This window comes from Cygnus olor, chromosome 5 (assembly GCF_009769625.2).
Source record: "Cygnus olor isolate bCygOlo1 chromosome 5, bCygOlo1.pri.v2, whole genome shotgun sequence".
In the NCBI taxonomy this organism is placed as follows: domain Eukaryota; kingdom Metazoa; phylum Chordata; class Aves; order Anseriformes; family Anatidae; genus Cygnus; species Cygnus olor.
Window position 1 is genome coordinate 65939218 of NC_049173.1, and position 24905 is coordinate 65964122.

General features: G+C 36.7%; 1 protein-coding gene and 1 long non-coding RNA gene across 5 annotated transcripts; one reads left to right on the forward strand and one right to left on the reverse strand.

The window, feature by feature from the left end:
* Position 1: 1 nt before the first annotated feature.
* Positions 2–24195, forward strand: LOC121071230. 4 transcript variants are annotated; one of them, XR_005820454.1, is made up of 5 exons: positions 2–132; positions 10330–10426; positions 11767–11878; positions 21842–21954; positions 23655–24195. It is a non-coding gene; the product is annotated as an uncharacterized LOC121071230 (long non-coding RNA). The 4 variants fall into 4 exon arrangements; XR_005820456.1 differs by having other exon boundaries at positions 11767–11845; XR_005820457.1 differs by lacking the exon at positions 23655–24195 and adding an exon at positions 23053–23136.
* On the reverse strand, positions 4961–6143 carry PTH (parathyroid hormone). Its single transcript, XM_040559381.1, has 2 exons — positions 6058–6143; positions 4961–5234 (listed from the first exon to the last, which is right to left on the reverse strand). The coding sequence occupies exons 1-2, from the start codon at positions 6141–6143 to the stop codon at positions 4961–4963; spliced, it is 360 nt and encodes a 119-aa protein (XP_040415315.1).
* Positions 24196–24905: the final 710 nt, after the last annotated feature.

Consider the following 24905-nt stretch of genomic DNA (forward strand, 5'->3'; position numbering starts at 1 on the left):
ACTTTGCGGGCGCGCGGCGACGCCGTTGCTAGGGGAGGGCCTCCCTCAGAGGCCGAGCTGGGGAGCGAGCGCCGCCCGCCGTTTGTGAAGAGCCGCTCCCGGGTTAAACCCGAAGGACGTTATTTCGGCTTGGTACGGACCTCTAGGTTCCACGGGCTGCGTCATCTGCAGTCCCGTTAGGAATATAATCGGTGACTGTGTCTCATTCCGTGATTCCTCTGCGGAACTGTCATGTCCCACGTTACGGCATCTTCAGTGTGCTCAAGTGCCTCAGCTGTTGAGGTGACACTGAGCCCTGAGCACTGCTCACGCAGGGAGAAAATCTGGTACCACGGTCTAGCCGTGTACATGTCTGAAAGCAACAGCTGTCTCTTTTCTAGGATATCCTTTATATCACCACTATTAAGCACACACAGCTTTATTATCAGGTGAAGGGCTGCAGAACTCCAGGTAATAAGTGTGCTCAAGCAAATTACAACTAGTGGAGGGTCTGGAAGGAGGAAGAGCAAATCCATGCCCCAAGTTTTGAATGTCTGTCTGTTCCCCTTTGTGCATGGTGGGAAGCCAGTTTGGTTGCACAGTGGTTATTTTGGGGCAGCCCCATTGAGCATGGGGGCATCTCAGAGTCTCATAAAATGCTGTTCTAAGCCTCTGTTGGGCCAGACCTCCCAGGGAAATCATGCAGGTAAGAGGGAATTTCAATCTATATCCTGCTGATGAGTCTATTCACCTTGAGCAGGGTTCTGACTTAAGAAATCGATGCAGAAAATGCTGGAAACAGTAATATTATGGATTGCACATCTATTTAAGAGCTTAAATTGCACTAGCTGGCTTTTGGGCAGTGGCATTGAAAGCTTAAGCCATTTTTAGTTGATTGTTATGAAAATTGAGAGAGGAAGATAGAGCTTAAGAGGAAAGGTAAAAGAGGAGGAGAGATGTCTGAATGTGAAGAAATACATGTGACAAAGATTCCTTTGGACTCAGTCATGTACATCGTAGCTATTGTGCAGTGAGTCATTACCAGAGTGACACTAGCCAAAGTTATATTTGTGATTCAGGTGGGTGGGAGTGTTGCAGAAATGTGCCTGACAATCTGAGTTTGGGCATTGTCAGACTTAAAGATGTATTGCTGTTGTTTATTCTTCAACATTATCAAACCAGTGGAAGAAGTTGACAAATTGGCTATCAGATTCCAAAGACTAGAACTCGATAGCCAATGCCCTTTGACCCAGGATTTGTGTCTTTACTGTACCAAAATGCCCCATAAAAGACAGAAGCTTTGCTGCAAATGTGAATCCCTTAAATGAATTCTGTTTTCCATTCTTTACAATAGCCACACAGAGGCGAACCATGCAGTTGTAGAAATCCACGAGTAAAAACAATGACAGCCAATGCAGGCTGCACAAAAGCATTTGAATGTGCTAGCTAGGTGAGGAATCAGATGTTACACACTAACAGTAAGCTGAGCAATACAAAACAGCAATATTTACAGCAGCCAAAGTTAGAAGCAGCTAGGAAAACCAAATCACCAGCAGCAGGGTTTGCCTACAGATCTTAACCATTTGTCTAGATTTTAATTGGAGTTCTCATGATTTTAGCTTTGTTAATATTTCATGCCTTTTTTTTTTTATGTGCCACTGTTTTATTTCCCCTGAGAATGGATATTGATGTTAATGCTTGATGCTTCAGTAATGAATCATGAGTGAGAAACACGATTATATTTCTTTTTACTGATAATTTTATCTAAAAGAGGTGTGTACAGTCGATGTCCATCTGCACAGATGTTTGAGGTGTTTGAGGGCACAGGTCTTAGCAAAAAGCCTTTGTCAAACCAGAAAACAAGGTTTTCTGCCTCGGATGCATAGAAACTGCATTCTTCAAGGAACGGAAGAGGCCTTATAGAGACACTGTAGGACCCCATCTTTGGGAGGCTGATCCTATGGATGAGGAAGGATGTGGACTTACTACTTTTCTAACCTTACCTCACTGTAACAGGAGACACAGGAAGTCTCCATTGGTGGTCACATGCATGTCTGATTCTGTTGTGAAATGCGAGCAAACTTAGAATTTCAGTGCTTAGAAGCAAATAGATACCCTGGTGTAAATCTAAGGCAGGGAAAAGAGCTTGCATGCACTGGAGAGTCATGACTGAAGTGTCTCCTCCAGCAATGTTGTCTGGAGACGTGATTTTGGTTCATACTAGCTAACAGCTAGTATTTGGCCATGTGCAAGTTCAATCCTTTGCCTCTGGTTCACTGTTCTTATGGGAAGATAGGTGGTCAATACCATTTGTTTCTCTGTACTGCTCATTCTTCCATAGATCTTTATCATGCCTCTTTTTATTTCTATTCTGGCTCCTGTTGTTACTATTTATAATCATATGTAGCTGCTTTAGTGGCCCTATTTCTTCCTAGTCCCCTTAATCTGTGAAACAGAGATAACCAAAATTGCACATGTTAGTCCAGGTGAAGACGAACCTGTGCATTATACCATGGTATTATACTGTTGATAACATCCTCTGCCCCACTCTCAACATTTTGCAGTTTTGGCTGCTGCTACATTGATCAGAAATTTATGCTGAAAAGCTGTAACAAACCTGTTTTCTAAATAATTATTAAGAAGTAATTTCATTCAAATTACATCTTTTATTTTCTAATGGGCATTACCTAGCATTAATTCATCTGCCAGTGTGCTGTCTTTAGTCCTTCTGCAGAGTCATACCAGATGTGGGCAAAGCAAGCATGATTTTAGCCATAAATGAGGCAGTGCTGGGCATAGTTTGTCTGTGGCCATATTTCTGGCTAAACAATGTTCAGTGGTGCTTTATCTGCCCCACTGAAGCCCTCTGTAAGCAACATGTGTCTTTTGAAGTGTGCAGAAAGTTAAAATATTTGTGTAAACATCTTTCATCTACAGGATAGCTGAAGATTAGGAAGAACAAGTTGTTTAGATAATAGAATCCTTTGTTTAATCAAAAGGGAAAAGGTTTTGAATTTGGTACTTGAAGGTTATATACTGTCTGCATGTGTGTCATTCTTGTAAGGGGAAGTAAATGGATTTGTGGTAGGTAAACACCTTTATTTTTAACCATCAGTATGATTTTGTATGCAGGAAAGACAAAAGGAAAGATTAAAATTGCCTTTTTTTTTTTTTTTGTATTTATATTGCTGTGATAAAATAAAATGGTTTAGTAATCATGCCCAAAATACTAAATAGTGACAGTTATGCTTCCAAATAATGTCCAAGAGCTTTTGGTCCACTTTATTTTGTAATACATATGTGAGACATAGGTACAAAAATGCAATTTTAAGTTAGCACAGATGTCTGATAAAAGAATAAATAGAAAGTGCATTTTAAGGCAATTCTACAAACAGACAAGTGGCATGGAGTCCTTCCCTGTGTGGGGGGCACACTGGTGTGCACTGCTATGTCATCTGCTCGCTTGCTTGCAGCACCAGGGCCTTTACATTAGTAAAAGTACAGCCTAGATTATGAACTACAGTTCACTAGTTATGAGTACCTTTCTAGCCTCCAGCAGATTGCATTTATATTTGTAATTATTTATGAGTTTTTCACTGGGTTCCCCAAGATGTGCTAGGCGTCAAACAAACAAGAAGTGGTATGGGAACACACAGGTGCTTTGGCAGCAATTTAGAGCAGCAATTCATTTAGGTTTGAATTCTGGCAATGGCAAGTTTGGAGGAAACTGCCATTACTCCTACTGAGAAAATGTTCTTGTTAGTCAGAAATGGTTGAGCTCCTAAGCACATATTTGTATATACTATTCAAAATAATTTTGTATTTGCAGCTTTTTGTTTTTTTTTTAGTATTACTGTTATCATCATTGTTTTCTTCCCCACCTGTATTTATGTCCAATTCTTTCTGAATCCTGCTCAGAGTTTTCATGCATTATATCTAATGGTTCTTGTACCAGATGTTGATTTCTACATGTTAATTTTCATTTCAGGGATTTAACAAACTGCAATCCCAATTTTATAAAAGTGTACATGTGAAATAAGTAATTTTATTTATGAGAGCCGCTAGTCTCACAAACAAACATTACTTAGCCATGAGGCCTAAACACAATATGCAGAAATTCATAGATAGATAGTTTATAGACTGAAGGAGGGACAAATGTAAGTATTGCAACATCTTTGTTTCAATTGTGTTTGTCTGGTGTAGAATCATTCCCAGTTCTATAGTTAGGGGCATGAATAAATATGTGCTACCATCTCTGCTCCCACAGTTTCTCCAATTAATTATGGGTTGTCATCCTTTGAAAGAGGGAAGTTAATCAAACCTTCCCTTCATTTCTGTATTTTGCAAAATTCCATTCTTCTATTTCATACAGAACTTGTTTTAATTTTATTTCATTCTACTTTAATCTTAAGCTTTGCTTTCCTGCTTCTACTTTTTATGCTTGCAGTCTTTAATCTGAAGTTATTATCATGCAGCTTTTGCTATGCAATTGAATTTCATCTGGTTTTAGGCCTTCTTCTGAAAATAAATGTGGATTTAAATTTACATATTTTCATTAGTACAAAGTTAAAGTTTAACCGTAGGCCAAATGCATTTATACACTGTTGATTAACAGGGCAAGTAGACCTAGTGATTACAGAAAGATGCTCTCTACGTAAGAGTGGTAGAACTGGTCTTAAATGATTTTTAGCTTTCTTATGGTGTTGTTTGTTTGTTTGTTTGTTTTTAATTTCCCTGGAAATTTGTAAGGTATATTAGCTATTTAAAAGATACCCAGAAATTACCAGCAATGGTCATGGGTGGCCTGTAAATACATTTTTTTATTTGGCTGTGAAATGCCTAACTCAGTGGGGGCTACAGTCTTGAAAGGAGCCTTTAATCCTTTCTGTAGTTTGAATAAATAATAATAAAATGCCCTACTTGATCAGTGATCTACAGACACATGCTTACTTGGACAGATATAATGCTCTTGGTCTTTTCATTATGGCTTTGTTTTAAAGAGTACATCCATGTAAGCTTTGTCCAGATCGATGTTTTTTTTCTGCCCTGGTGCCCACAAATTCTCAGGGAGCAGCCTCCGACTTCTTATCTCCCCCAGGACAATATCATCCTTGTTTTGAGGCCCCTGGGTCCTAGCATCCTCAAGGGCACTGTGCACATCCTGCAGTTTCATCTGAAGCCAGTCCTGTCTTTCCATGGTGTGTCGATGCTCTCCAAGGTTATGCATTAATTGCATCTCACTCACTGATCTTTTCCTGAAAGAAAGGAAAGCAAAGGAACAGACGCAGAGTCTTCTTGAATTCATGATTTTCTCTCAAAACCCAGGCTTGGGAACTTTTGTAACGTTCAGCAATACAGAGCTGTACAACCTTCCTTTCTAATTTGTAAGAGATAGAATAACATCTGGAGAAGAGAAGGAACGTGGATGGTAATTTGTTAATGACAATAGATATATTAGTCAGAAGGCATCAAAAATGGGAAGTAGTTCGGTTCTATGACAATAGTGTTTAAATAGTGTTTGTATATTTATCATTTATTTTATCTGTTGTAGTTGAGCTTAGGGCTTACATGGCAAGAGTTAACTGATTAATAAAATTATGGTATTTGTTCAGAGTACTCTTCTGTGAACACTAGAGTTAAGGAAGCATGGTTTCCTGTGGATTTTTATCTCAATGCTGATTGATGTTAGTGCCCACAGGTGAGGTCCAGCTAGACTCTTGCACAATAAGAAAGATGTTTTCCTATTTAGGATCCCCCAAACATCTAATCAGAATCACAGAATCATTAAGGTTGGAAAAGACCTCCAAGATCATCTGGTCCAACTGTCCCCAGTGATCTTCCTAAGAGAACACTTACGTGACTTTTCTTCCTCTACTATTTTCAAAAAACGTTTAAGAACTCTGTGTATGAGATCTCTAACAATGTGCCTAGAAGACAGCGTTTGGCTGGCTGGGCCAAGGGGTTCAAAAACAGGGATAGGAATCCTGACATACACTTGTATACAGACAAACTGACCATCTTCTCAAGAACAGCTAACATTATCCTGCAAAATTTGGAAGTGTATAATAATGTACTTACATCGTTGGTCTTCCATCAGAGTTTGTAAAAAAGCATATGGCATATAAAATCATTGCAGTCTTGGCCAGATTTATTATAGAAGTCATTTTGTCTGCAAAGATAGTAATTAATACATGTATAAATCTGTATTTCAGGTAATTACTGTTCTAAAAAAGAAAGATTGAAGAAAGACATCAGAGAAGTGACTTTAAAAACATTCTCATGAAATGGGTTAGAGCAAGGAATGCAACAGAAGAATTTAGTTCTATACTAAGTTTTGTGAACAGCTTACTGTAACTTTGTAGGCAAGTCTAAAAACTTCTGTCAGCCTTAGCTGCTCTGCATCATCCTCATCTAGGTACCCATGTTTTCAATAACTGGCTGAAAAGCAGTGTTCTTTTAGTTCCGCTATTTATCATTTATACTTGGTATGCTCCAAGTGTATTGAAATACTTACATATAGCTATGCAAGTGAAAAGTTTTGTTCTTTTAGCTATTTCTTTTGTGTCATCTAGTTGCATTTTCTTTAGAATGAAGAGGCTGACACTCTTCTTGACAATTTCGCATAGTGACATATCTCTACTGAGTTATTTCGTTCTCCATTTAATAGAGAATCTCACAATAGTCTCACAATAGAGAAATGAGAATTAAGCCCTGCATTTTTTCATTGTAAATCCTGCCTTGCCAGCATGATTTCCACTCTGCTTTGTACATCATCAGCAATATTTCTGCTTGGTTTGTACTTGAAGAATACTTTTTATTGATGATGCTACAACAAGCAGATATGACACAGACAAAATTTCAGTTTCCAGTTTGGATTTTCAGTATGGACAGCCAGAAAAGGTTTTTTTTTTTTTTTTTTTTTTTTTTTTTTTTTTGCTAGAGCTTAAGAAATTTGATAGACAGTAACATAAACATAAGAAATATAAAACTCTAGAATGCCATTCTTGCATTATTTTCTGCAGTTTCACACTAGGTCAGAAAAGCATTTACTACATGGCATCTTACATGATACAATGAATGTGATCCTAGCAGTCCATCTAGTCAATATTAAAAATTTGGATTCACTTCAAGATATTTCTAGCTTACTGTCTCAAACTTCTGCATTTCAAATATACCATTCAGATAATAAAACAGTTTGATCTTACATACATTCACTTTATCTATAAGATATTATTTTTAAGTCTGAAAAGAAGCTAAAGTAAAAGCTAAATAATGAATCAATGACAAAATCGTCTAGATAAGTCTTCTAGAGAACTTGGAAATAAAATATATACTTACCAGATACTATCTTAAACAGATTTCTCGTTTGGGTATGTCGGCAGATGACTGTCTCTTGATGTCAAGTATATTTAAAGACTACTGAATTGGTTTAGTGGACCCCTTAAATGTAACTCTAAAATAGAGCTTCTAAGTAACTTAGAAGCCCTTTTATTGTCTCAGTTGATGTCACTCTCAACACACACCCTCCTGACCCTCTTGTACCCACCCTCAGATGCTTTTGTTAATTTGGCATTTACAGGGAAAAGAAAGATCTCAGCGAAAAAGTATCCTTGGTAGCTGTGAAGAAGTTTGACTTTTAAATTCAAGTCCCCCATTACTCATAGATTTGTGCCCAAGCCAGTGTGATCTCTGAAGCTGGTTGGAAGGATTTGCAGAGAAAGCTTTGTGATGTTAACTGCAGGCAGCGGGTTAGTGATCTACAAATGCAAGATAAAAAATATTGAAAAGCTAATATGTGTAATAGTTGTGGGAAATAAGAACAGTTATACCTATAAGAATAGGTAACTGACACTTTAGGTCAGATTCCAGGTTTCTTTGTAAAAGAATATACCGAAGAGGAGCAGAAGCCCTGAGATGATAGAAGGTCATGTTTTTAATGAGAAACTGATGGTACTGAAAAGTTATTAAAATATAGTGTTAGAAACCCATTGTCCTGTTTACCTACACTTATGGATATACCTGAATCACTCAAATGTGTTAAAGTGGAGGCAGTTGAAGAGGCTGTGATATAAATTAGTACTTTAAAAATTTTAGCAAAGAAATAAAGAACTCTGCCTACATTCTAAGAAATGTGTAAATAATACCATCCCATATGTATGAATAAAGACTAATTTTGGCTGCATGATAGTTTTCCTGCAGTAGATGCTTCTTCTGGTTTCTAGCCCATTTAATCAGAAAAAAAAATGTTTACATCTGCACACTTTAACACACCATTTGGAAGCGATCATTGCTTTTACAGTGAATACCGTTTAGATTATGCTATCTATATACCTGTAGTATTTCACAAAAAGGCAGAACAGATATTTTATACTATTGAATTACAAAGATGGTATTGTCATGGGGAAAGGAGGGAAACACAGAAGCTCCAAAAAAAATCTAAAAAGAGTTCATGGTTCCCTCAGTAAATAGTAATCTGAGAAGTAAAGAAATAATCCACTTAAACAAGTTCAAGAGATCAGGATAAAGCTGGCTTCCAGTATTAATCAGTCGTCAATATCCTTCTACCTACACAAAAAAGAAAGCATACAGAGGTTTATGGGGATGATATATTTTCTTAGGAGATTTATATCCACTTCAGCCACTAACAGCGCTAACCTGAAGGCTTTAGTGACTCAACATATATAGCATGAGCATGGCATTAAAAAAAATCATGCTTTCGTATAAACTGGTAGCAACAGATAGTGAAAATGGGCAATGAGCCATTAAGGACAATTGCAAAATGAGTATTAACAAACCTGAGCTGCAGATGTTATTCTTTCTGTTGAAGTTGCATACTTTACAATGCACATGTAAATCTGGAAGAGACCCCAGGCTGGAGCCTTGAATAAAAATGAGACAGAGAAAGCACCAGAGTATATTGCCATTGAAAATACTTCATTGACTTCAGACAGCTTAGAGTCTGTTAGTGCAGATGCCCTTAAGATGTAATTTTAGCTGGCTGATTTGATGCGTACCTAATGTTTATAGCAACTCTGAAACAGGATTGCTTATTCAATGCCATTTTTATTCAAAGGTACTAAATAGGTTGTACCCAAAATCTCAAGCAAAGATTGCTAAACTTGATCCTTTGAAGGCACTTGCATGTGAAAAAATATAGAAGACAAATTAGAACTGCAATATTTTCCTTGAATGAGAGAAGATACAAAAATAATAATAAAAAGAATTAAAACTTGAAATATATATACAACATTTGTTAACTAATAGAGCCTGTGATAGTTATTATAGAAACTTTTCGTTGCAGTTAAATATTGCTTTATCTGTATATACTGAAAAAAAAATATTTTGGACTATCCCTGATATCCAGAAATCAGGTTATTTGAAAATACTCATCTCATGTCATGTGTGTTCACTAAACATGGCATATCAAATGTGTGAATGACAGCTAGTGGACCAAATGAATGTAATTCTTTTACAAAACACTGTAACTGTGAACATTTTTCTTTGAACACAGTGTATTCGCTGAGTAACTGTCAGCTGAAAATGGTGTTGAGCTCTTTTAATGTTGAAAAAGAAAGATGAAGATTCATGTTCTGTTTTATTTTTTTCTCTTTCTTAATCATCCCCATAAAAAAAAAAAATCAGGTCCCTTTTGGGCACTACTTAATGGAAGAGGAGAAATCGGGGCTAACACCTGCTGAAATTCTGTTCAGTGGGAGGCTTAAAACAAAAATTTGTAGTCACTGTGGTAAAAAGAGGTATATAAACTCTTAAGGAACGAATGCAAAAATAAAATATCTCTGCTATGAAAAAGCATTTCATCATCCTTTGAATTTATGTGTGCATATAAATAATGGGTGGAAAAAAAAAATCACAAGTTTTTTAGGAAATTACCTTGTGTTAGTGAGAGTACATTTCTAGTGCACACAAATGAGACAGGATACAAGTTTTGCTTCTCTTGGAACAAGACAAGAAAACCCACAGTGGATTCTGAGTTTCCATGTTCTGAAGATGGCAGGCTATGAATGAGTCAATGTATAAAACTGAGTAGAACTGAATAGAGCAGTCCAGAAACTATAAACCATTAGATGTTTCAGGTACCTACCAGAGAAAGGCAACCAATTTGTCAATTGATTGCAAGCAATTATTGTATATTGTTGCATTATCAGAGAGAGAGATGAAAAACTGAAGACGCTGAAATGACAGGGTGGGAGGGAAAATCTGACCACAGCCTATTCCTCTGACAAGTCTGTATCTTGATCAAAGAACTACCCTTCCTTAACCTTCCCTTATAGATTGTACAGATACTTTAATCAACAGTGCATGAAAAAAAACCACTGTGTTTGTTTGCAGGAGGCATGACACCTTACTTTGAATTGGTACCATTGCATGTAATCAGACACCAAGGTTGAAGACAAGTGGGAAGCAATTAGATGGATTTTACAGCCAGGTAGGTAAGCAATGGCCATATTCAAAAAATACTGAATACTGAATAATCTACTTTGTAAAGTCTATTCATTTTTGTTAGGAAAAAGTATTATGCTGCACCTTGAAACTAAACACATCCTGAGGTACATTACTGGAATATGGTTAGAGGATACAATACTTTTCTAGGATTATACACTAAGTGACTAAGAAATATTTTCACAAATCAATTATATAATCTGATGTATTAATATTCCTTAAGAATTCTGGATTCTAATCCCCTAGATTTAAGATTTAACTGTTAAAGTTATTTTTTTCCATGTTATTTACAAAATCATTTTTTTGCCACTTTGGTTGTTCTGGTAGGCAGTTCCAGATAAAATGCATTCTAACTGCAACTATGACTAAGAGAATATTAGTAGATCATTGAGCAAGGGAACAGATAATTGGTGACACACTGGATAACTGGTGAGACAACCTTTCTAAATGTGTCCGAGGAATGTTCTGCCTTGACACAATGAAGATCCAAAGTGACAGTCAGTAAACTCTTTAGAACTTCATTTGATTGACAAGATTTGTGGCTTTTCAAATACCACAGCAGCATGTCTGGTAATTTATGTAAGCAATGTTGGGTATCTTCAGGTGCCTTTTGGGTTCTTGCAGCTAGATGAAGCTTCAACCACATGCCAATTTCCAATTAGATGAAAAAACCTGCAGACAAGTGAAAATCAAAAGGTGGTCTACCACATTCATAAAATGCATTTTTTGCAGCTACTGATAAATGCAAACTTGGAAATAATTTTTATCCAGTTACATAGCATTTTTCATCTGAGAATCAGAATGTTCACAAATCTCCCTGATTTCTTTGTAAGGAAAGTAAAAAATTGATGCTCTATGTTTCTGTTTTATGGACATCTAGGCAAATACAGATTAAATGCAAATGTCACTGAGAAAAAGATTAGGAAGAAAACAGAAGCTGGTAGAGTCTAATCCCATTCACCTGACTTTAAGTACACTTGGTTGCCTAGGGACTTAATCTAGACACTGTAATGATAATTGTGATCCAGATTAATTTTAGAATTTTCACTGATTAAGTGAAACATGCAACGTCTGAATGGACACCCATTTTTGCTCTCAATGTAGCTTATCCAAGTTACATAATGGAGATATCCAGTTTATTACGAATATCTCTATTGACCTATCATGGACATGTCAGGCTTTGATGACATAATCATGAATGTATGAGTGTTTGCTCTTTGCATGCCACCCTATAGCATGGCTGCATAGAATTTCATATAGCATTACATGGCTGTTTTGAAGCCTAAATGGAGAGCTGTGCTTACCTCATCTCTCTCTCATGAGAAGAATCTGAAGCTTGGAGAAACAACCCAGAACATCCAGGAGGAATGCTAAAATGGCTGTTAAGGAAAGTCATGAAGATGAGGTACATCTTATTCCCTACAGAGACATTTCAGTGGTCAGTAACAAAAATACAGTTGTATAATGTGAATGTTAAGGAAAGCCTTATTTAATTTCAATTCATAGGTATTGACACATTGCTAAATAACTTTTAGGGAACTGTAGACTAAAGGTATAAATGTTTATAGAATTGTATATGAAACTATAGATATTACTTCAGATGTAAAAGTTCTGAAAAATTATTTTACAGTCAATAATTACTTATTGGAATAATAGCCCTGATGACAATGAAACGTTGTCAGTGTCTTGCTGAATACATTGCTATAATGAAGCATAGTGTACTTCATGACCTTTTTCAGTAGATAAGAAGCTGGTACAGAACTCAAAAGTGTTGGATCATCAGATTTCTGGGGTCAATACCAAATGGAATTATGTATATGTATATGCATATGCAGACACATATTCCTATATAGGCCACAGTGTGTATTGGCCTATTACTAGCTGTAAATACTTGATTCAGGCTTGAGTTCCCATTTAATGACATGAAATGTAGTATAGCTCTAATGGGGGCTTGTGTTCTTTTTTGTTTTCCTTGAAACTGACATGGCATCCCTGACAAGCCACACAAGGAGACCAGTTTTGAGAGCATAAGTAATCCCTGAAAATGCGCAGAAAATGCATCTAGCATTGTGGACAGGGATGAATCTAAAATCCCCCCCTCTCCTTTTCCAGGCTTAAGAACCTCACTCAAGGCTTCAAGATTTAGGAACCCTCTCTTGAACATATATCTGCACACACACGCACATTCTAAAACATTTTCAAATCCATTAAGACATCTACTAAAACAGTTTTGAGTAATTACATATTAGTATCCACTGGAATCTAGAGGTGGGAGCTAGGGAACAGCAGATACCTACAAGTAAGAGATTTGACCTAAAAAGACTGTTGAAACAGTGAATATGCTAGCTCTGCATAAAATAGCATTTTCAACTCAGGATGACCCAGGATGGAGCAATGATGATCTGCATTTTCTATGCAGGTAGCCACATATTTTCCTATTCTTTCTACTGAAAAAGCATTTCAAGTTCATATTCCCATATTTTTTGCAGTCACTGCAGATGAGCAGATAGTATCCAAGCAAGCGATCTGGAGCTTGATGAAATCTCATGGGAATGATGAGTTCAATTTACAAATGAAAAATAACATTTCACACTTCTCCTTCAATCCAGTGAATGTTCTGAAAAAAATCTGTCATAAACAGCTTAAAAATATGGAGAATAGAGAACTGGCAAAAAACATTGTTTTGTTTGGATTATGAAAGAAAATATTGTGTTAGGTGCTATGCAAACATGCAGGAAGATGCAGACTTTCGAATAACTGTTACTAAGGACAAAAATGTGTTGTATTGTATACAAAGTGTTTCAGTATTTGAGATGCTAATTATCGCAAATAAAATGTTTTAAGTTATATGTTAAAGAACTTGTCCCAGATAATCAAATACTTTAAATTAAAACTTATAGGTAGCAAACTTTATTGAAGATTAACTCAATTTGTAGTCAAATATTTTTACATGAAGTTTCTTCAAGTACTCTTTTAACTTATTTGTATATTTATTCTGTATATATACTATGCTCTGAAGTAATAATATATTTTCTTTATTTTCCCTCCTTTATTTAATCATTATTTTTCACTAAATTATTAACTTGATATTAATAATTGTCAATACCAAATTCTTGAATTAATAATTTTCTTTTACAAAACTCAAAAGACATTTTAAATACTGTTTATTTGATTTTATGTATATTTTAAATCCTTCCATATTGGTCAGTAATTTTCTGAAAACTCATTTTTCTTCTTAAAACTTCCTGAAATATCAGTGAAACATGAAATTCTTACAGTAATTCTCATAATATAATTCATCAGGAAGTCCAGCCCCTTATGTGTTTTGACCATCAGTCACTTCTTTTTCTGCTTTTTACTTCATTCTTTTCTGTGGTTGGATTTGACAATGTAGTCTATGGTAAAATGAACTTTATGGTAAAATTCATGAGTCTCAGTGCTTAGCAGTTATTTGATTTTGTTTCTTTGTTTCTCTATGTTTCAGTCTCTATGTTGAGCTGCTGAGATAAAAAAGAAGAAAAAAATTGTTTTTGAATCTAAAAATCATCAGCCTGGCTTTTTCTATTATGATGTTCAGTAGAGAAGAATGTTATTACTATAATGTAGTGGTAATTTCAATGAATTAGATGATACTAGTCAGTATGTCCCCTGGATCTTGCTTGCTGGCATATATATTTCTTCTCTATCACCAAACTACACAGTTTATCTTGATTTTCCTGATAAAACATTTAGTTCTCTGCTTAGCCTCTGCTGAAATATATTCCTAGGCTGCTTTTCTCCCTCCATCTGAAATTTACATTCCTCATCCTAGTTTTCTAGGCTTTTAGTAAAAGGCACAGATCCACACTTTGTTGCACAACACATTGTCATTTTAATTATGCATTTTGAACTAGGATACTAAGAAATCAAAATTTGCTTAGCTCGCGTTATGAATAAGTGACAATATAGAAGGCTGAGTAGTGAAGGACCCAATCCTATATTTCTGCCCTCATTTTCTACTACCTTTTGTTTTATATTGTAATCTTCCTATTTCTTAGCATAGTAAAACGAAGGTGAAAATTAACCACTTCCATCTGTGGCTCTTCATCACTTGCCTGAGCAAGTCACTTCACTTTTCCATGCTTCAGAGTCCATATTAAAATGGCCATCCCTATACAGTCCTGTCCCTAATGTGACTTTTTTCAGTGGTAACCCCTATGTTAGGAACAGGCTTTCTTCCATTAGCCAGTTAACTTTCTTCCCTTTGACTCTTTTCCCCCTTCTTACTATGCACTGCAAAATTCTCGCTTGACTGTTTTTCAGTGCTCAAGAAAAGATAGCAATGAATATATATATCAAAATACATTAAAAAAAGCAGAATCCGTAAGAAGCAGCCCAAACATACACTATACTACTGCAAACCATTACTTCAATTCCTTGCAGAAAGTAATTTTTCTAATTCTGTATGATCTCAAGACTGAACTTGTTGGTTATGGGCTTCATTTTCACATGATTTTTTATGCACATCCTAAGCCATAATCTCTAGCAGCCTTGTGATATTAAAGAAGAATTTAAGCAATGACTCATTAGTTTTCTCAAGGTTAATGCTCTGTCTCCTCTTGCATACACTGGGAAACTCTTTTTAAAGGAGTCTCTGGGTATCTCTAATACAAATGACCTGAAAAACAGTACAAAGGCACAGTCAGAAGCTAAAAGGAAATAGGACATACTAATGTGCAGAGGTAGTAGTAGTACCCTGGACCCAAAAATCTGTTTGTATCTGGGAGATCCATAAATATTTGTGAGAATATAGATTTACTAAGGTGCACAGAGGAGATGGCTTGAGCTAACTGTTTTTGATGCATGCTAGCATCTGTGCTGTAACTATAGGAACGGACTTTATAAATAGTCCAACCCAGTTACCTTTTTCAGAACTTCAAGGATAGCTAGTGCCCAAAATAGATGAATTACATAAGTCAGTTCTCTAAACATACTCATTCACTCTGCAAACTGGGCTCTTTGTGCACCACTGGAAAATTAGTGCATCCCTCTAGCTTACATTTAGTACTCACTGGAGCAGTTGTTCAGTTGACATAGTTACACTAACTCAAAGGAGCAATGCTAATCTCCAGCATCTGAGAGTTTGGACTTTGGTTGCAGATGTTTGTTAAAGTGCATTTAAAAAGAAGAGCAGATTGAATGTGAATTTTGAAGTTAAATCAGCTAGGGCTAAAAAGGCCTAATTCTGTACACGCCAGACTGGATGCACATGGCTGAGTTATATGAGGAAGGGAAACACTCAGTCTGAATCATGCACATTTGCAAGATTGTCCTTGGACTTAAGATTACAATAGAAGCTAGAGAAATGTTTCTTCCTCTGGAAAACAATAGTATTTAAGAAGCACCTTATACTAAATAGATCTTATTCTGGAGTTCCAAAATCTATATTTAAAGGAGGAACTGTGTACAAATCTGGAGACCTAGTGTATTGTAAGTGGAAGTGTCGCTCTTGGACCAAATACTGACTCTCTAAAATTCTAAGGGCCTTTTACAATTCATTTGTGTCCTGAAAGGATTTGCAAACCAAATACCACACATGCCTCAATACATGCAATTTTATGCCCAGTTACTGCTTTCTCAAGCTGAGCAGTAAAATAGCTCATTGCTACAGTGGCCTAGCAGCCTAATAATTTAAAAGAACATTGGATTGGAATGGGCAGATCTGAAGACACACATGCTCAAATATGACCTTATCACATTAAGAATATACCTAGAGGAACAGTATCCTTCCGGCAGAGAGTGCTCTATGGTTGTTTTATCACTAATGCCAGAACAATGCTCTTGCTTATGGTAATCCTCATACTACCTTTGAGGGAAGAATTAACTATATCCATTTTACAGAGGAGCTAAAAGAAATAAGAAAAAAAAAGTCTATAAAACTTCAAGCTGAAATCTAGCTAGAATGATAGAATAAATCAGTGAAAGGCCCCTGCATCACTGCATGTAAGTGGAGATACTTTCCGTTAAGAGTGTTCCACACTGTATAACATTATGGTTGCACAGACCAAAAGCTGAGCTCGTTTGGTATGTGGAGTCCTGCATTCCAGAAGGCAATGTAGACCACAGGGCTGTGAGTCTATTACTGCACTATTATGCAATGTTTATGAGCTCCCTGCCACAAATGATCTACCTCCTGCAAGAGACACATATTTCCTGCTTCAGCGGAGCTGCAATCTCATCTTCCCTGTATTTGTCTTCACAGAGATATTACACAAAATCTGCAGATGGGTTTTTTAAAGTTTCTTGGGTGTTATTAGATTTTCATTCTAGGTATGTACTACCTACACATCCTTATTTTATTTCCATCAACCATCACTATTTTATCCATCTGTGTTGTGTTTCTCTCCTGGGCTTTTGTTCCTAATTTATGATCAGTCATACGGCACACTATCTGCCATATTTCTGAAGAAATATGAATACATATTGTTCTGCTTAGTTTATAGCTCTGTTCTCTTGAAGCATGAAGTAAAAGCTTTTTGCAAAAATATGAGTACTGAATGATTGTCATTTTTTGGATTTCTGGGAAGACTCATACTGACAGCTGTTATTGCTAGTGCCAATCCCACCTCTATGTAATAAAACACTCCTCTGTATTATCTCACTGTGCAAGTATGGTAAGTACTTTGTTACAGGCATTTACTTACACCCTAGTCCTGTGACAATGAAACACAGGTGTCATTCAGCTTTCATGGCTGCAGTGTAAATAACATTAGACTAACCAGGTGATGGTATCACATCAGTATTTTGGATTGCGTAGGAAATAAGTTGCATTTCTATTTTTTGAGTACAGATTACAAACGAATACAAAGGGCTTTTCAAATTTCCCAGTGTTCTGAAGAGACTATTGTCAATGTAACATTTTCAAAAGAAGAAGCTTTTGACTATCTCCTGTTTCACAGAATTATTCTGATTCCTAGGAGCCTTGTAGTCCAACCACCTGCTCAAAGCAGGTTCAACAGTGAATTCAGGCCAGGTTGCTCAGGGTTTATCCAGTTGGTTCTTGAAAATCTGCAGAGACAAAGATCCCAGAAGCTCTCTAGGCAGCCTGCTTCAGTGTTTAATTACCCTTAAGGGAAAACTTCTTTGCCTTATACCCAGTCAGAATCTCACATTTTTCATTTTGTGGCCATTTTGTCTCATTCTCTCACAATGCAGCTTGGTAAGAAGCCTGGTTTTCTTGTCTTGAGCACCCCTCTTAGGTATGAAAAGGCTGTTATTAGGCCCTCCTAAGCCTTTCCAGGTTGAACAAGCCCAGTTCCCTCAGCTTCTCCTTACAGAGTAACTATTCCAAGCCTCTGAACATCATGGTGGTCCTCCACTGGATTTTGGATTTGCCCAACTTGGTCATCTTTCTTGTACAATCAGCCCCAAAACTGGACACAGGATTCCAGATGCAGTCTAGTGTGTGCTGAGTAACAAGGTATAATCACTTCTCCCAGTCTGCTGCCTAAGGTGCTGTTGATATGGCCCAGTATGCAGTTAGCCTTCATTGCTCCCACAGCCTACTTACTGCTGAATCATTAAGCTCACTGTCCACCCAAGCCCTTAACTTTTTTCATCAGTGTTGCTCTCTAGCCAGTCAGTCCTTAGCCTTTACTATTGCAAGGAATCGGTCCATCCCAGGTGCAGGACTTTGCATTTTTCCTTGCTGAATTTCATGAGGGTCACCCATTCTTCTAACTGAATGTTAGGTCCTTCTGAATGGCAAGCCTGCCTTTGAGCTTTTGACCGTACTCCCCAAGTTGGTGTCACTGGCATCTGCAGTATGAAGGCACATTTTGACAGGTCCTGCCTCATTTTTTCTCAGAATTCTTTAAATACGTTAATAAAGTAATAGATAAAGAAGTCAAAATGAACCTTGAGTATGACCCGATTTAGTAATTCCTGTTTTCCTAAGAATACTGCATATCAAGAGCTGTCATCCACTTGAGCATGAATTTTTGTCACCTCATGAAAAAAAAAAAAATCCAGATACTGTAAAAGTATTTATGTGAAAGGAAAGAATACTTGCGCATTTAAATGTTTTTGTTTGTTTGTTTGTTTTTTAATCCATGTGTTTTTACTTCATTTGGGATCTTTATCATGCAATACTTTGCCTAGAAGTTGGCTTTGGCAAGTTTCATAGCAAATTATTACCTCTTAGGGGGTTTCAGCAAGCACTGGCAAAACATTCAAATACTAAAGCTATTGAAAATCTGATCTACTTGCTGCATCTCAACAATAAATACTCCAGTATAATTAAATCTATACCATTAGTCATGAATATCTGTAATCAAGGGCGGATCTGCTGAGATGGATGTATCACAAAGTGCATTCTTTGCCTAGCATGCATTTTCTTTGTTTCACATTATCATTACATCTCTACAGCTAGTTGATTTCTTGGGATATCTTTCTTAGAACCAGAAAAAAACAAACCAAAGGTACAAAATATTACGTGGGAGGAGGTGTTATTTGAACTTATCGTACTGTCTAAATCACATATACAAGTAGAAGACGTACTTTGTAATCCTTTTCTGTTCACTCAGTATGTGCACATAGACTATATCCATGTTTTCTGACTCAAAAGAGCTCTGACAGCATTTTCAAGAGGTCAGTGACAGTGGTTTCCTTCAATGTAGATTAAATAGAACAAATTTTCTTAAGTGGCCCTTGCACCTGAACTGTCAGGATCTTTCTTATCCTTCCTTCCCTCCTTCCTTCCTTTCCTTTCCTTCCTTTCCTTCCTTCCTTCCCTTTTTTTGTTTGTACAATTTCACAAGCACCATTATGTGAGTTTCCTCAAAGAGCACTGCTCTCACAGGCCTAATGCTCTCACTGGGGAAACTTCCTAAACTCCCTAGACTTCGGTCTGTGTTCTTAAAAAGGAGAATTTGCCTTACAGATGAAATTCCCTAGCTCCCAGATTTCCATTCTGAGAGGCAACGTGCATTCATTAACAAAGGTGGCTCTTTTACCATAATAATGGTAGGGATGCACAGCATGAACTCCTCGTCACAGCAAAATTAATTTTGTATTAAATACTGATATCTGATGTCAATTTATTTACATAGTGAAAGTACTTAACGTTTTACTAAAACCCATGCAATTTTAGTTTTGAAAAAGATTGGTAAATTGTGCACCTGCAGAGCTGGTGATGTTTTAGGGAGGACATTGGTTTGTAAGAGGCTCCCTCCAACTCCTAGCGTAGGGATAAGTTCAGGATCTTAGGTTTTAATTGATGTTTGGCTTTGGGATCTTCTCTTCTACAACTGTTTGCTTTCATGACATCCACAATAAAAGATTCAAGTGTCCCATGTGCTATGAGCAAGCATAGGGGTTTACTTGCTGGGGAATTAAAAAATGGTAAGCCTAGGGGGAAAGACTGCATATCATTTTTGTATGGAGCGACATCTGTTGAGGCATTTGAGTGCAGCCACAGTACATGATGTATGCTATTAGCAACACTGCTCTCACGTGGAGAAAAAGAGAAAGTTTTCTTTAGAGAAACAGTGTGGCCGTCCAATTATCAGCAAGAGCACAGTGAATGAATGAGTTTGCTCTTGCTACTGAAACAAAAAATTTGGGATGCTTTTTTTCATGTTATTGAGAACCAAGTGTTTCAAGTGTATGAGAAGAAGAGATAGCCAAAAGGTCTCCTCCTAAGAAAAATATCTGAACAATTTACTAAGCAAATAATACAGAGTATGATCAAACCCTTCCATGGCCACTTCTGTATTAACGAAGAGAAAAGGGGCCAAGTTAACCCTGGGGTAGTTCTGATGAAGTCAATGTAATTGTGGTTGTGCAAAGATGGAATCTAGACTGTGGTGTAGCTGATTTCTGGCAATTTAAGAGTTGAGAGATGAATGTTGACAGATTTAGAAAGGATGCTTTAGCATGTTACCACCTTGCCTGTTCACCCCTTTTCCTAAAATGTCACCTTTACAAATACTGAGCTTCATTAATTTGGCATATGAGATTTCTAATCATCTGCAGAGCAAAGAGTGTCAGATTTCTAGCCAGAATAAACCAATGGAAGCCAGGCCTATATGCACAAAAATTGTAGATATTTGAGATAAAGAAGTTATAGGTAACATGTAGATGTAGTAATAGTTATTCCCATAGTATTTTATTCACACAATGGCACTTATATCACTATTCCAATGCAGTAAAACAATCTTAACCTCCAAAATTGTACATCTCCAAAAGATCTCTAACCCTAACCCTAACCCTAATCTGCCCCTTACAAAAATCAACTGTATCTGTAAAGCTGTATGTATTAAGCTGTTCCTTATTCTTAACTATGACATGGTTTTCATGGAAATGGAACTTTAAATATTTTCAGACAAGTAATTAAGAATCTTTTGAAAATATCTATCTTTCACTTTTTTAGGACTTTGGCTATATCAGGGGATCCAACATATAAGAACTGAGAACTATTGATCTATGTTAATGTAATTTCACTATTTAGTTCCTCCAGTGCAAAAACAAACAAATAAACAAAACAACAACAACAAAAAACACAGAAACCAAATTCCTTGAGAGTTTCTTATTTTTAACAAGAATAAAAGTTCTCTTGTATATCCTTTATGTTGATTTCTCCAGGGAGATTTACATATATCTTCAAGTATATCATTTGGTCCTTAGGAAATGTGTGGTTTCAGTTGTCTTCTCTTATCATTAGAAGTGTAATTATCCTTCAGGTAGGCTTTAACTCCAATCCCAGAAAATTCTTCTCCTTCAATTTTCAAAGCTTTGTCTTGTGTTACACTTGGAAGGAATGTTAGACTTGTTGGCTGGCCACACTTCATTTTGTGACATTTTGTCAAGTGACATTTGTTCCTAGCTCTGTGCCTCTGACAGTTCAAGTGCTCACTGACAAAGAAGGGAAGACTATTGCAAACCAATACTTTAAAAGCTGACTCCTAGTGCCTCATCTTTGAAGGTGAAATTACAAACAAGTCACATCTCTGTGGAAAAGGCGTTCAGACAAGTGTTTTCCATTTTTAGAGGGCTCGTGTAATTTAACAAGAAGCTAAATCCAGTCGAGCTGAACAGAACATAGGCTACGTATTTGACCCATTGCAGGTGTTGTGTGCAGGTCACATGTTTTCTAGACATAAACCTAAAACAAAAAGTAATCCATGACCATTCAAATTTTGTTCCCTGTTAGCAAACACTAAGGAAGCACTGAAAGTACAAAGTGTAAAAAGTATTTTAATAATAAAACTAAGACCTTATCTATCCTGGGAAACCTGATGACAGATGACAGAAAGGAGATAGTGACATCCCAGAGAAGAGAGTAGGAGTCTAAATGGATTTTTTTTTTCACTGAATGTTCATTAAAATGTTCTTTCATCTCCTGTTCAACCTCTGCAACTAGTGAACCAGCTGAAGGAAGTAGCTGTTTGAGGCTTGTCGTCTGTGTGTACAGTGCATGATCAAGAAAGGAGGACACACCTTTCTCCAGGAGGAGGTTGAGCAAGATCTGACAAGGTTGGTAAAATTATGCAAGGGGAGGGAGAGACAGAGGAGGAGAAGGAGAAAAGAACACATTCACTTGAAGAAAAAAGGCCTTCTGTTTTTCCTTTAGCTGATGTTAGGAAGCAAAAAAGCATAATTACAGTTTTTAGAAAGTCCTTTGCTGGTCCCTTTTAAATGTGTCTTACAGTAATTTACCCCTAAGCAAATTAGGAAAAGTTAAAAAAAAGAAGTATGGAGAAAAGTGGAAGGGAATGGAGCTGCAGGAAGAGCAAGAAGTGGATCTTGAAAGGGCTACAGAGCCAGGAGACTGTAGCACCCTAGCACAGAGCAATCCTCATAGCCACTGAATATTACTGTGATACTAATGGGACTATGCAGATTTAATGAAGCAGACTGTAATGCCGTAAAATCTTTATCTAGGACATGTCTGCACAGCTAGGTGAAGATGCAAATGCAGTGTGGATAGGCACATTCAGGCTACTTATAATCTAGCTACTTAATATAGCAACCATAATGAAGGCCTGGTGAATGAAGCCCCAGAACAACAACCTCTCTGAAGATGTTTTTGCTGATGGTAGTGAGGCTTGAGCTATCTATAATATAGTGGGTATGGATAAACCTTTCAGGTTAAATGGTCTGGACAGGCGTAGACTAATTGGTTAATTGCAAATGCTCATACAACAATGTGATTTTTTTGTAAGCATTTGTTAATTTGGGAGTGTTTCTTAAAAATATATTGAACATACCTCTGAAAGCACCTAGAATAGGATTCTGAAAAAAAATAATTACCCCAGGAACTGGTATATAGTTATACTTAAAAATATATATATATATATATTAACTAACAGCTATTTTGAGGATTATGGGGATTATTATGAGGATTTTTTTCAAGTGTTTTAATACTTGCGCTTTATGCATTTCCACCAAGACAAAAATACCTTTGTGAAAATAGAGCCCTAGCAGGTCTAGGATGCAAAACTGAATTCAAATGTGATTTTTTTTTTCATGACAGAGATGTAGTTATACTTTATGATATTTAAAAATACTTTATGATATTTAAAAGCCCATAATAAGTCCATGACAGCAGTACATACTTCGGAATTATTTCAGAATCTTATGGATATATCTGATATTTGTGAAGAAAGGAGGCTCATTGTCTATCACATAAAACAAGTATATAGACATATATTCATATATTCATATATTTTCACACTCTTATATGTATTGTAGCATCTTGTATTTCTTTTCACAAAATGCAGATTAGCTAAGATGCCTCACAGTGAGAAATCAAAATGTCTCACAGTGAAAAATCAAAATCCTCTGTGGAGTCATAAACATAGTCTTCCTAAATACTAAGTTCTGGAAACAGGTTACTTGCATTATTTCTAATTCATTTCAGTTTAAACCCAAGGCACTCTACAATTTCAGTGGTGTTACAACTGCTTTGCCTATGCATGACAGCTGTCAATACATGTAATACCTAGCATGTAATACATGTAATCCCATAATCCCCTATCAGATATAAAACACATAAAGTACAGCCTCACAAATGATCATACTGGAACCATATGGCTTTTACTGCATATGAAATGATATTTAAATGCACTCAAGTGGATGCTAATGCTGGTGTACTCCAATACGGGATGTTGCTTGAAGAAATCTTAATGTTAACAGATGTCTCAGATCAGGGCATGCAAATATCATGTTTTCAGCATACAGAGCTACGGTATCCATGCTTCCAGAGACTGGCAGAAAGACTGCATCATTCTTCAGCCACGGGTGTCATGAAATGATTATACATTTTTGTCCATTGATTTCTCCCATCCTACTCTCTTTAAAAGTTGCTGGAGATTTCACACCAGTTTGTTCCGTATCACAACGATAACAAATGTAGAAGAAAAAAAATCCCTAATCCACAGAAGTTTGAGTTTGTTTGTTTGTTTGTTTGTTTTAAAGCATCTTGAATTAAATTCAAAAGCAAATTGTCCATTTATTGAATCTTGAGTGCAATGATTCAGTGTTACTTGCCTCTAGATGGTGCTCTCACATGGAGATTAAAGAGTTTCATTCGCATTATTAGTACAATTTTCATAATTCTCTCAGAATCAGCATAAACCCCCTCAAACAAGCAAGAAAATAACTTGCTAGAATGTATACAACTGTACCATATGTTCCATTCCGAACAAATTCATAACTGAAATGTACCTTTTTTACACAACTGATGTGATACTGATAACTCAGATTGTATGAGTAAACTAATTTTAATTCCAGGAAGATCAGCACTGAAACCATGTAATACTCTTCTCCAATATAAAGGTGCAAATTCTATAAACCTTTAAACCCTGTAATGAACATTATTAAAATAATAAAATACATTCGTGGTTAAATAATACCAGCTCCAGACAGGTAATATTTCAGCATTACAAACTGGAAAACAAGTCAAAAGGACGATTCGTTTTCCTCAAATCCTTGAAAATTGTTCTGCAAGTTTGCGTGAAGGTGATTTAACACTTAGTCTTTTAAATAAAAAACACAGCTATTGATTTCCACTTTGCATAAGTGGGCTTCCTAGAAGCTTTTCTATGGAGGAATTATGACTAGAACCTGCTTTGTAGCGGAGAGTAAGCATAGTGTAAGAGCATAGCAAAGGCCTTCCAGTTGAGAAGCCCTATTTTTCAGGAGGAAGTAGGAGAACTAGATATCCTCTCAGCAGTACCAGGCAACCCATTCTTGTACAGCTGTGCAACACATCCACATTCCACTCTCTATGTCTGCAGCTGTGCTCTTGTGCTGGAATTGCTCCCTCACAATTACCACCACTACTGTCTGTCCAAGCGTGATCTTTGAGAGTTGCAAACTAGTCCAGGACCCAGGGGTCACACTTTGGCATTTTAGAGTGAAGCCAATACTTTCTTCCAAGAGTGCACTCCACTGTTGACTGTGTGGTTTGTGTGGGTCTGTAC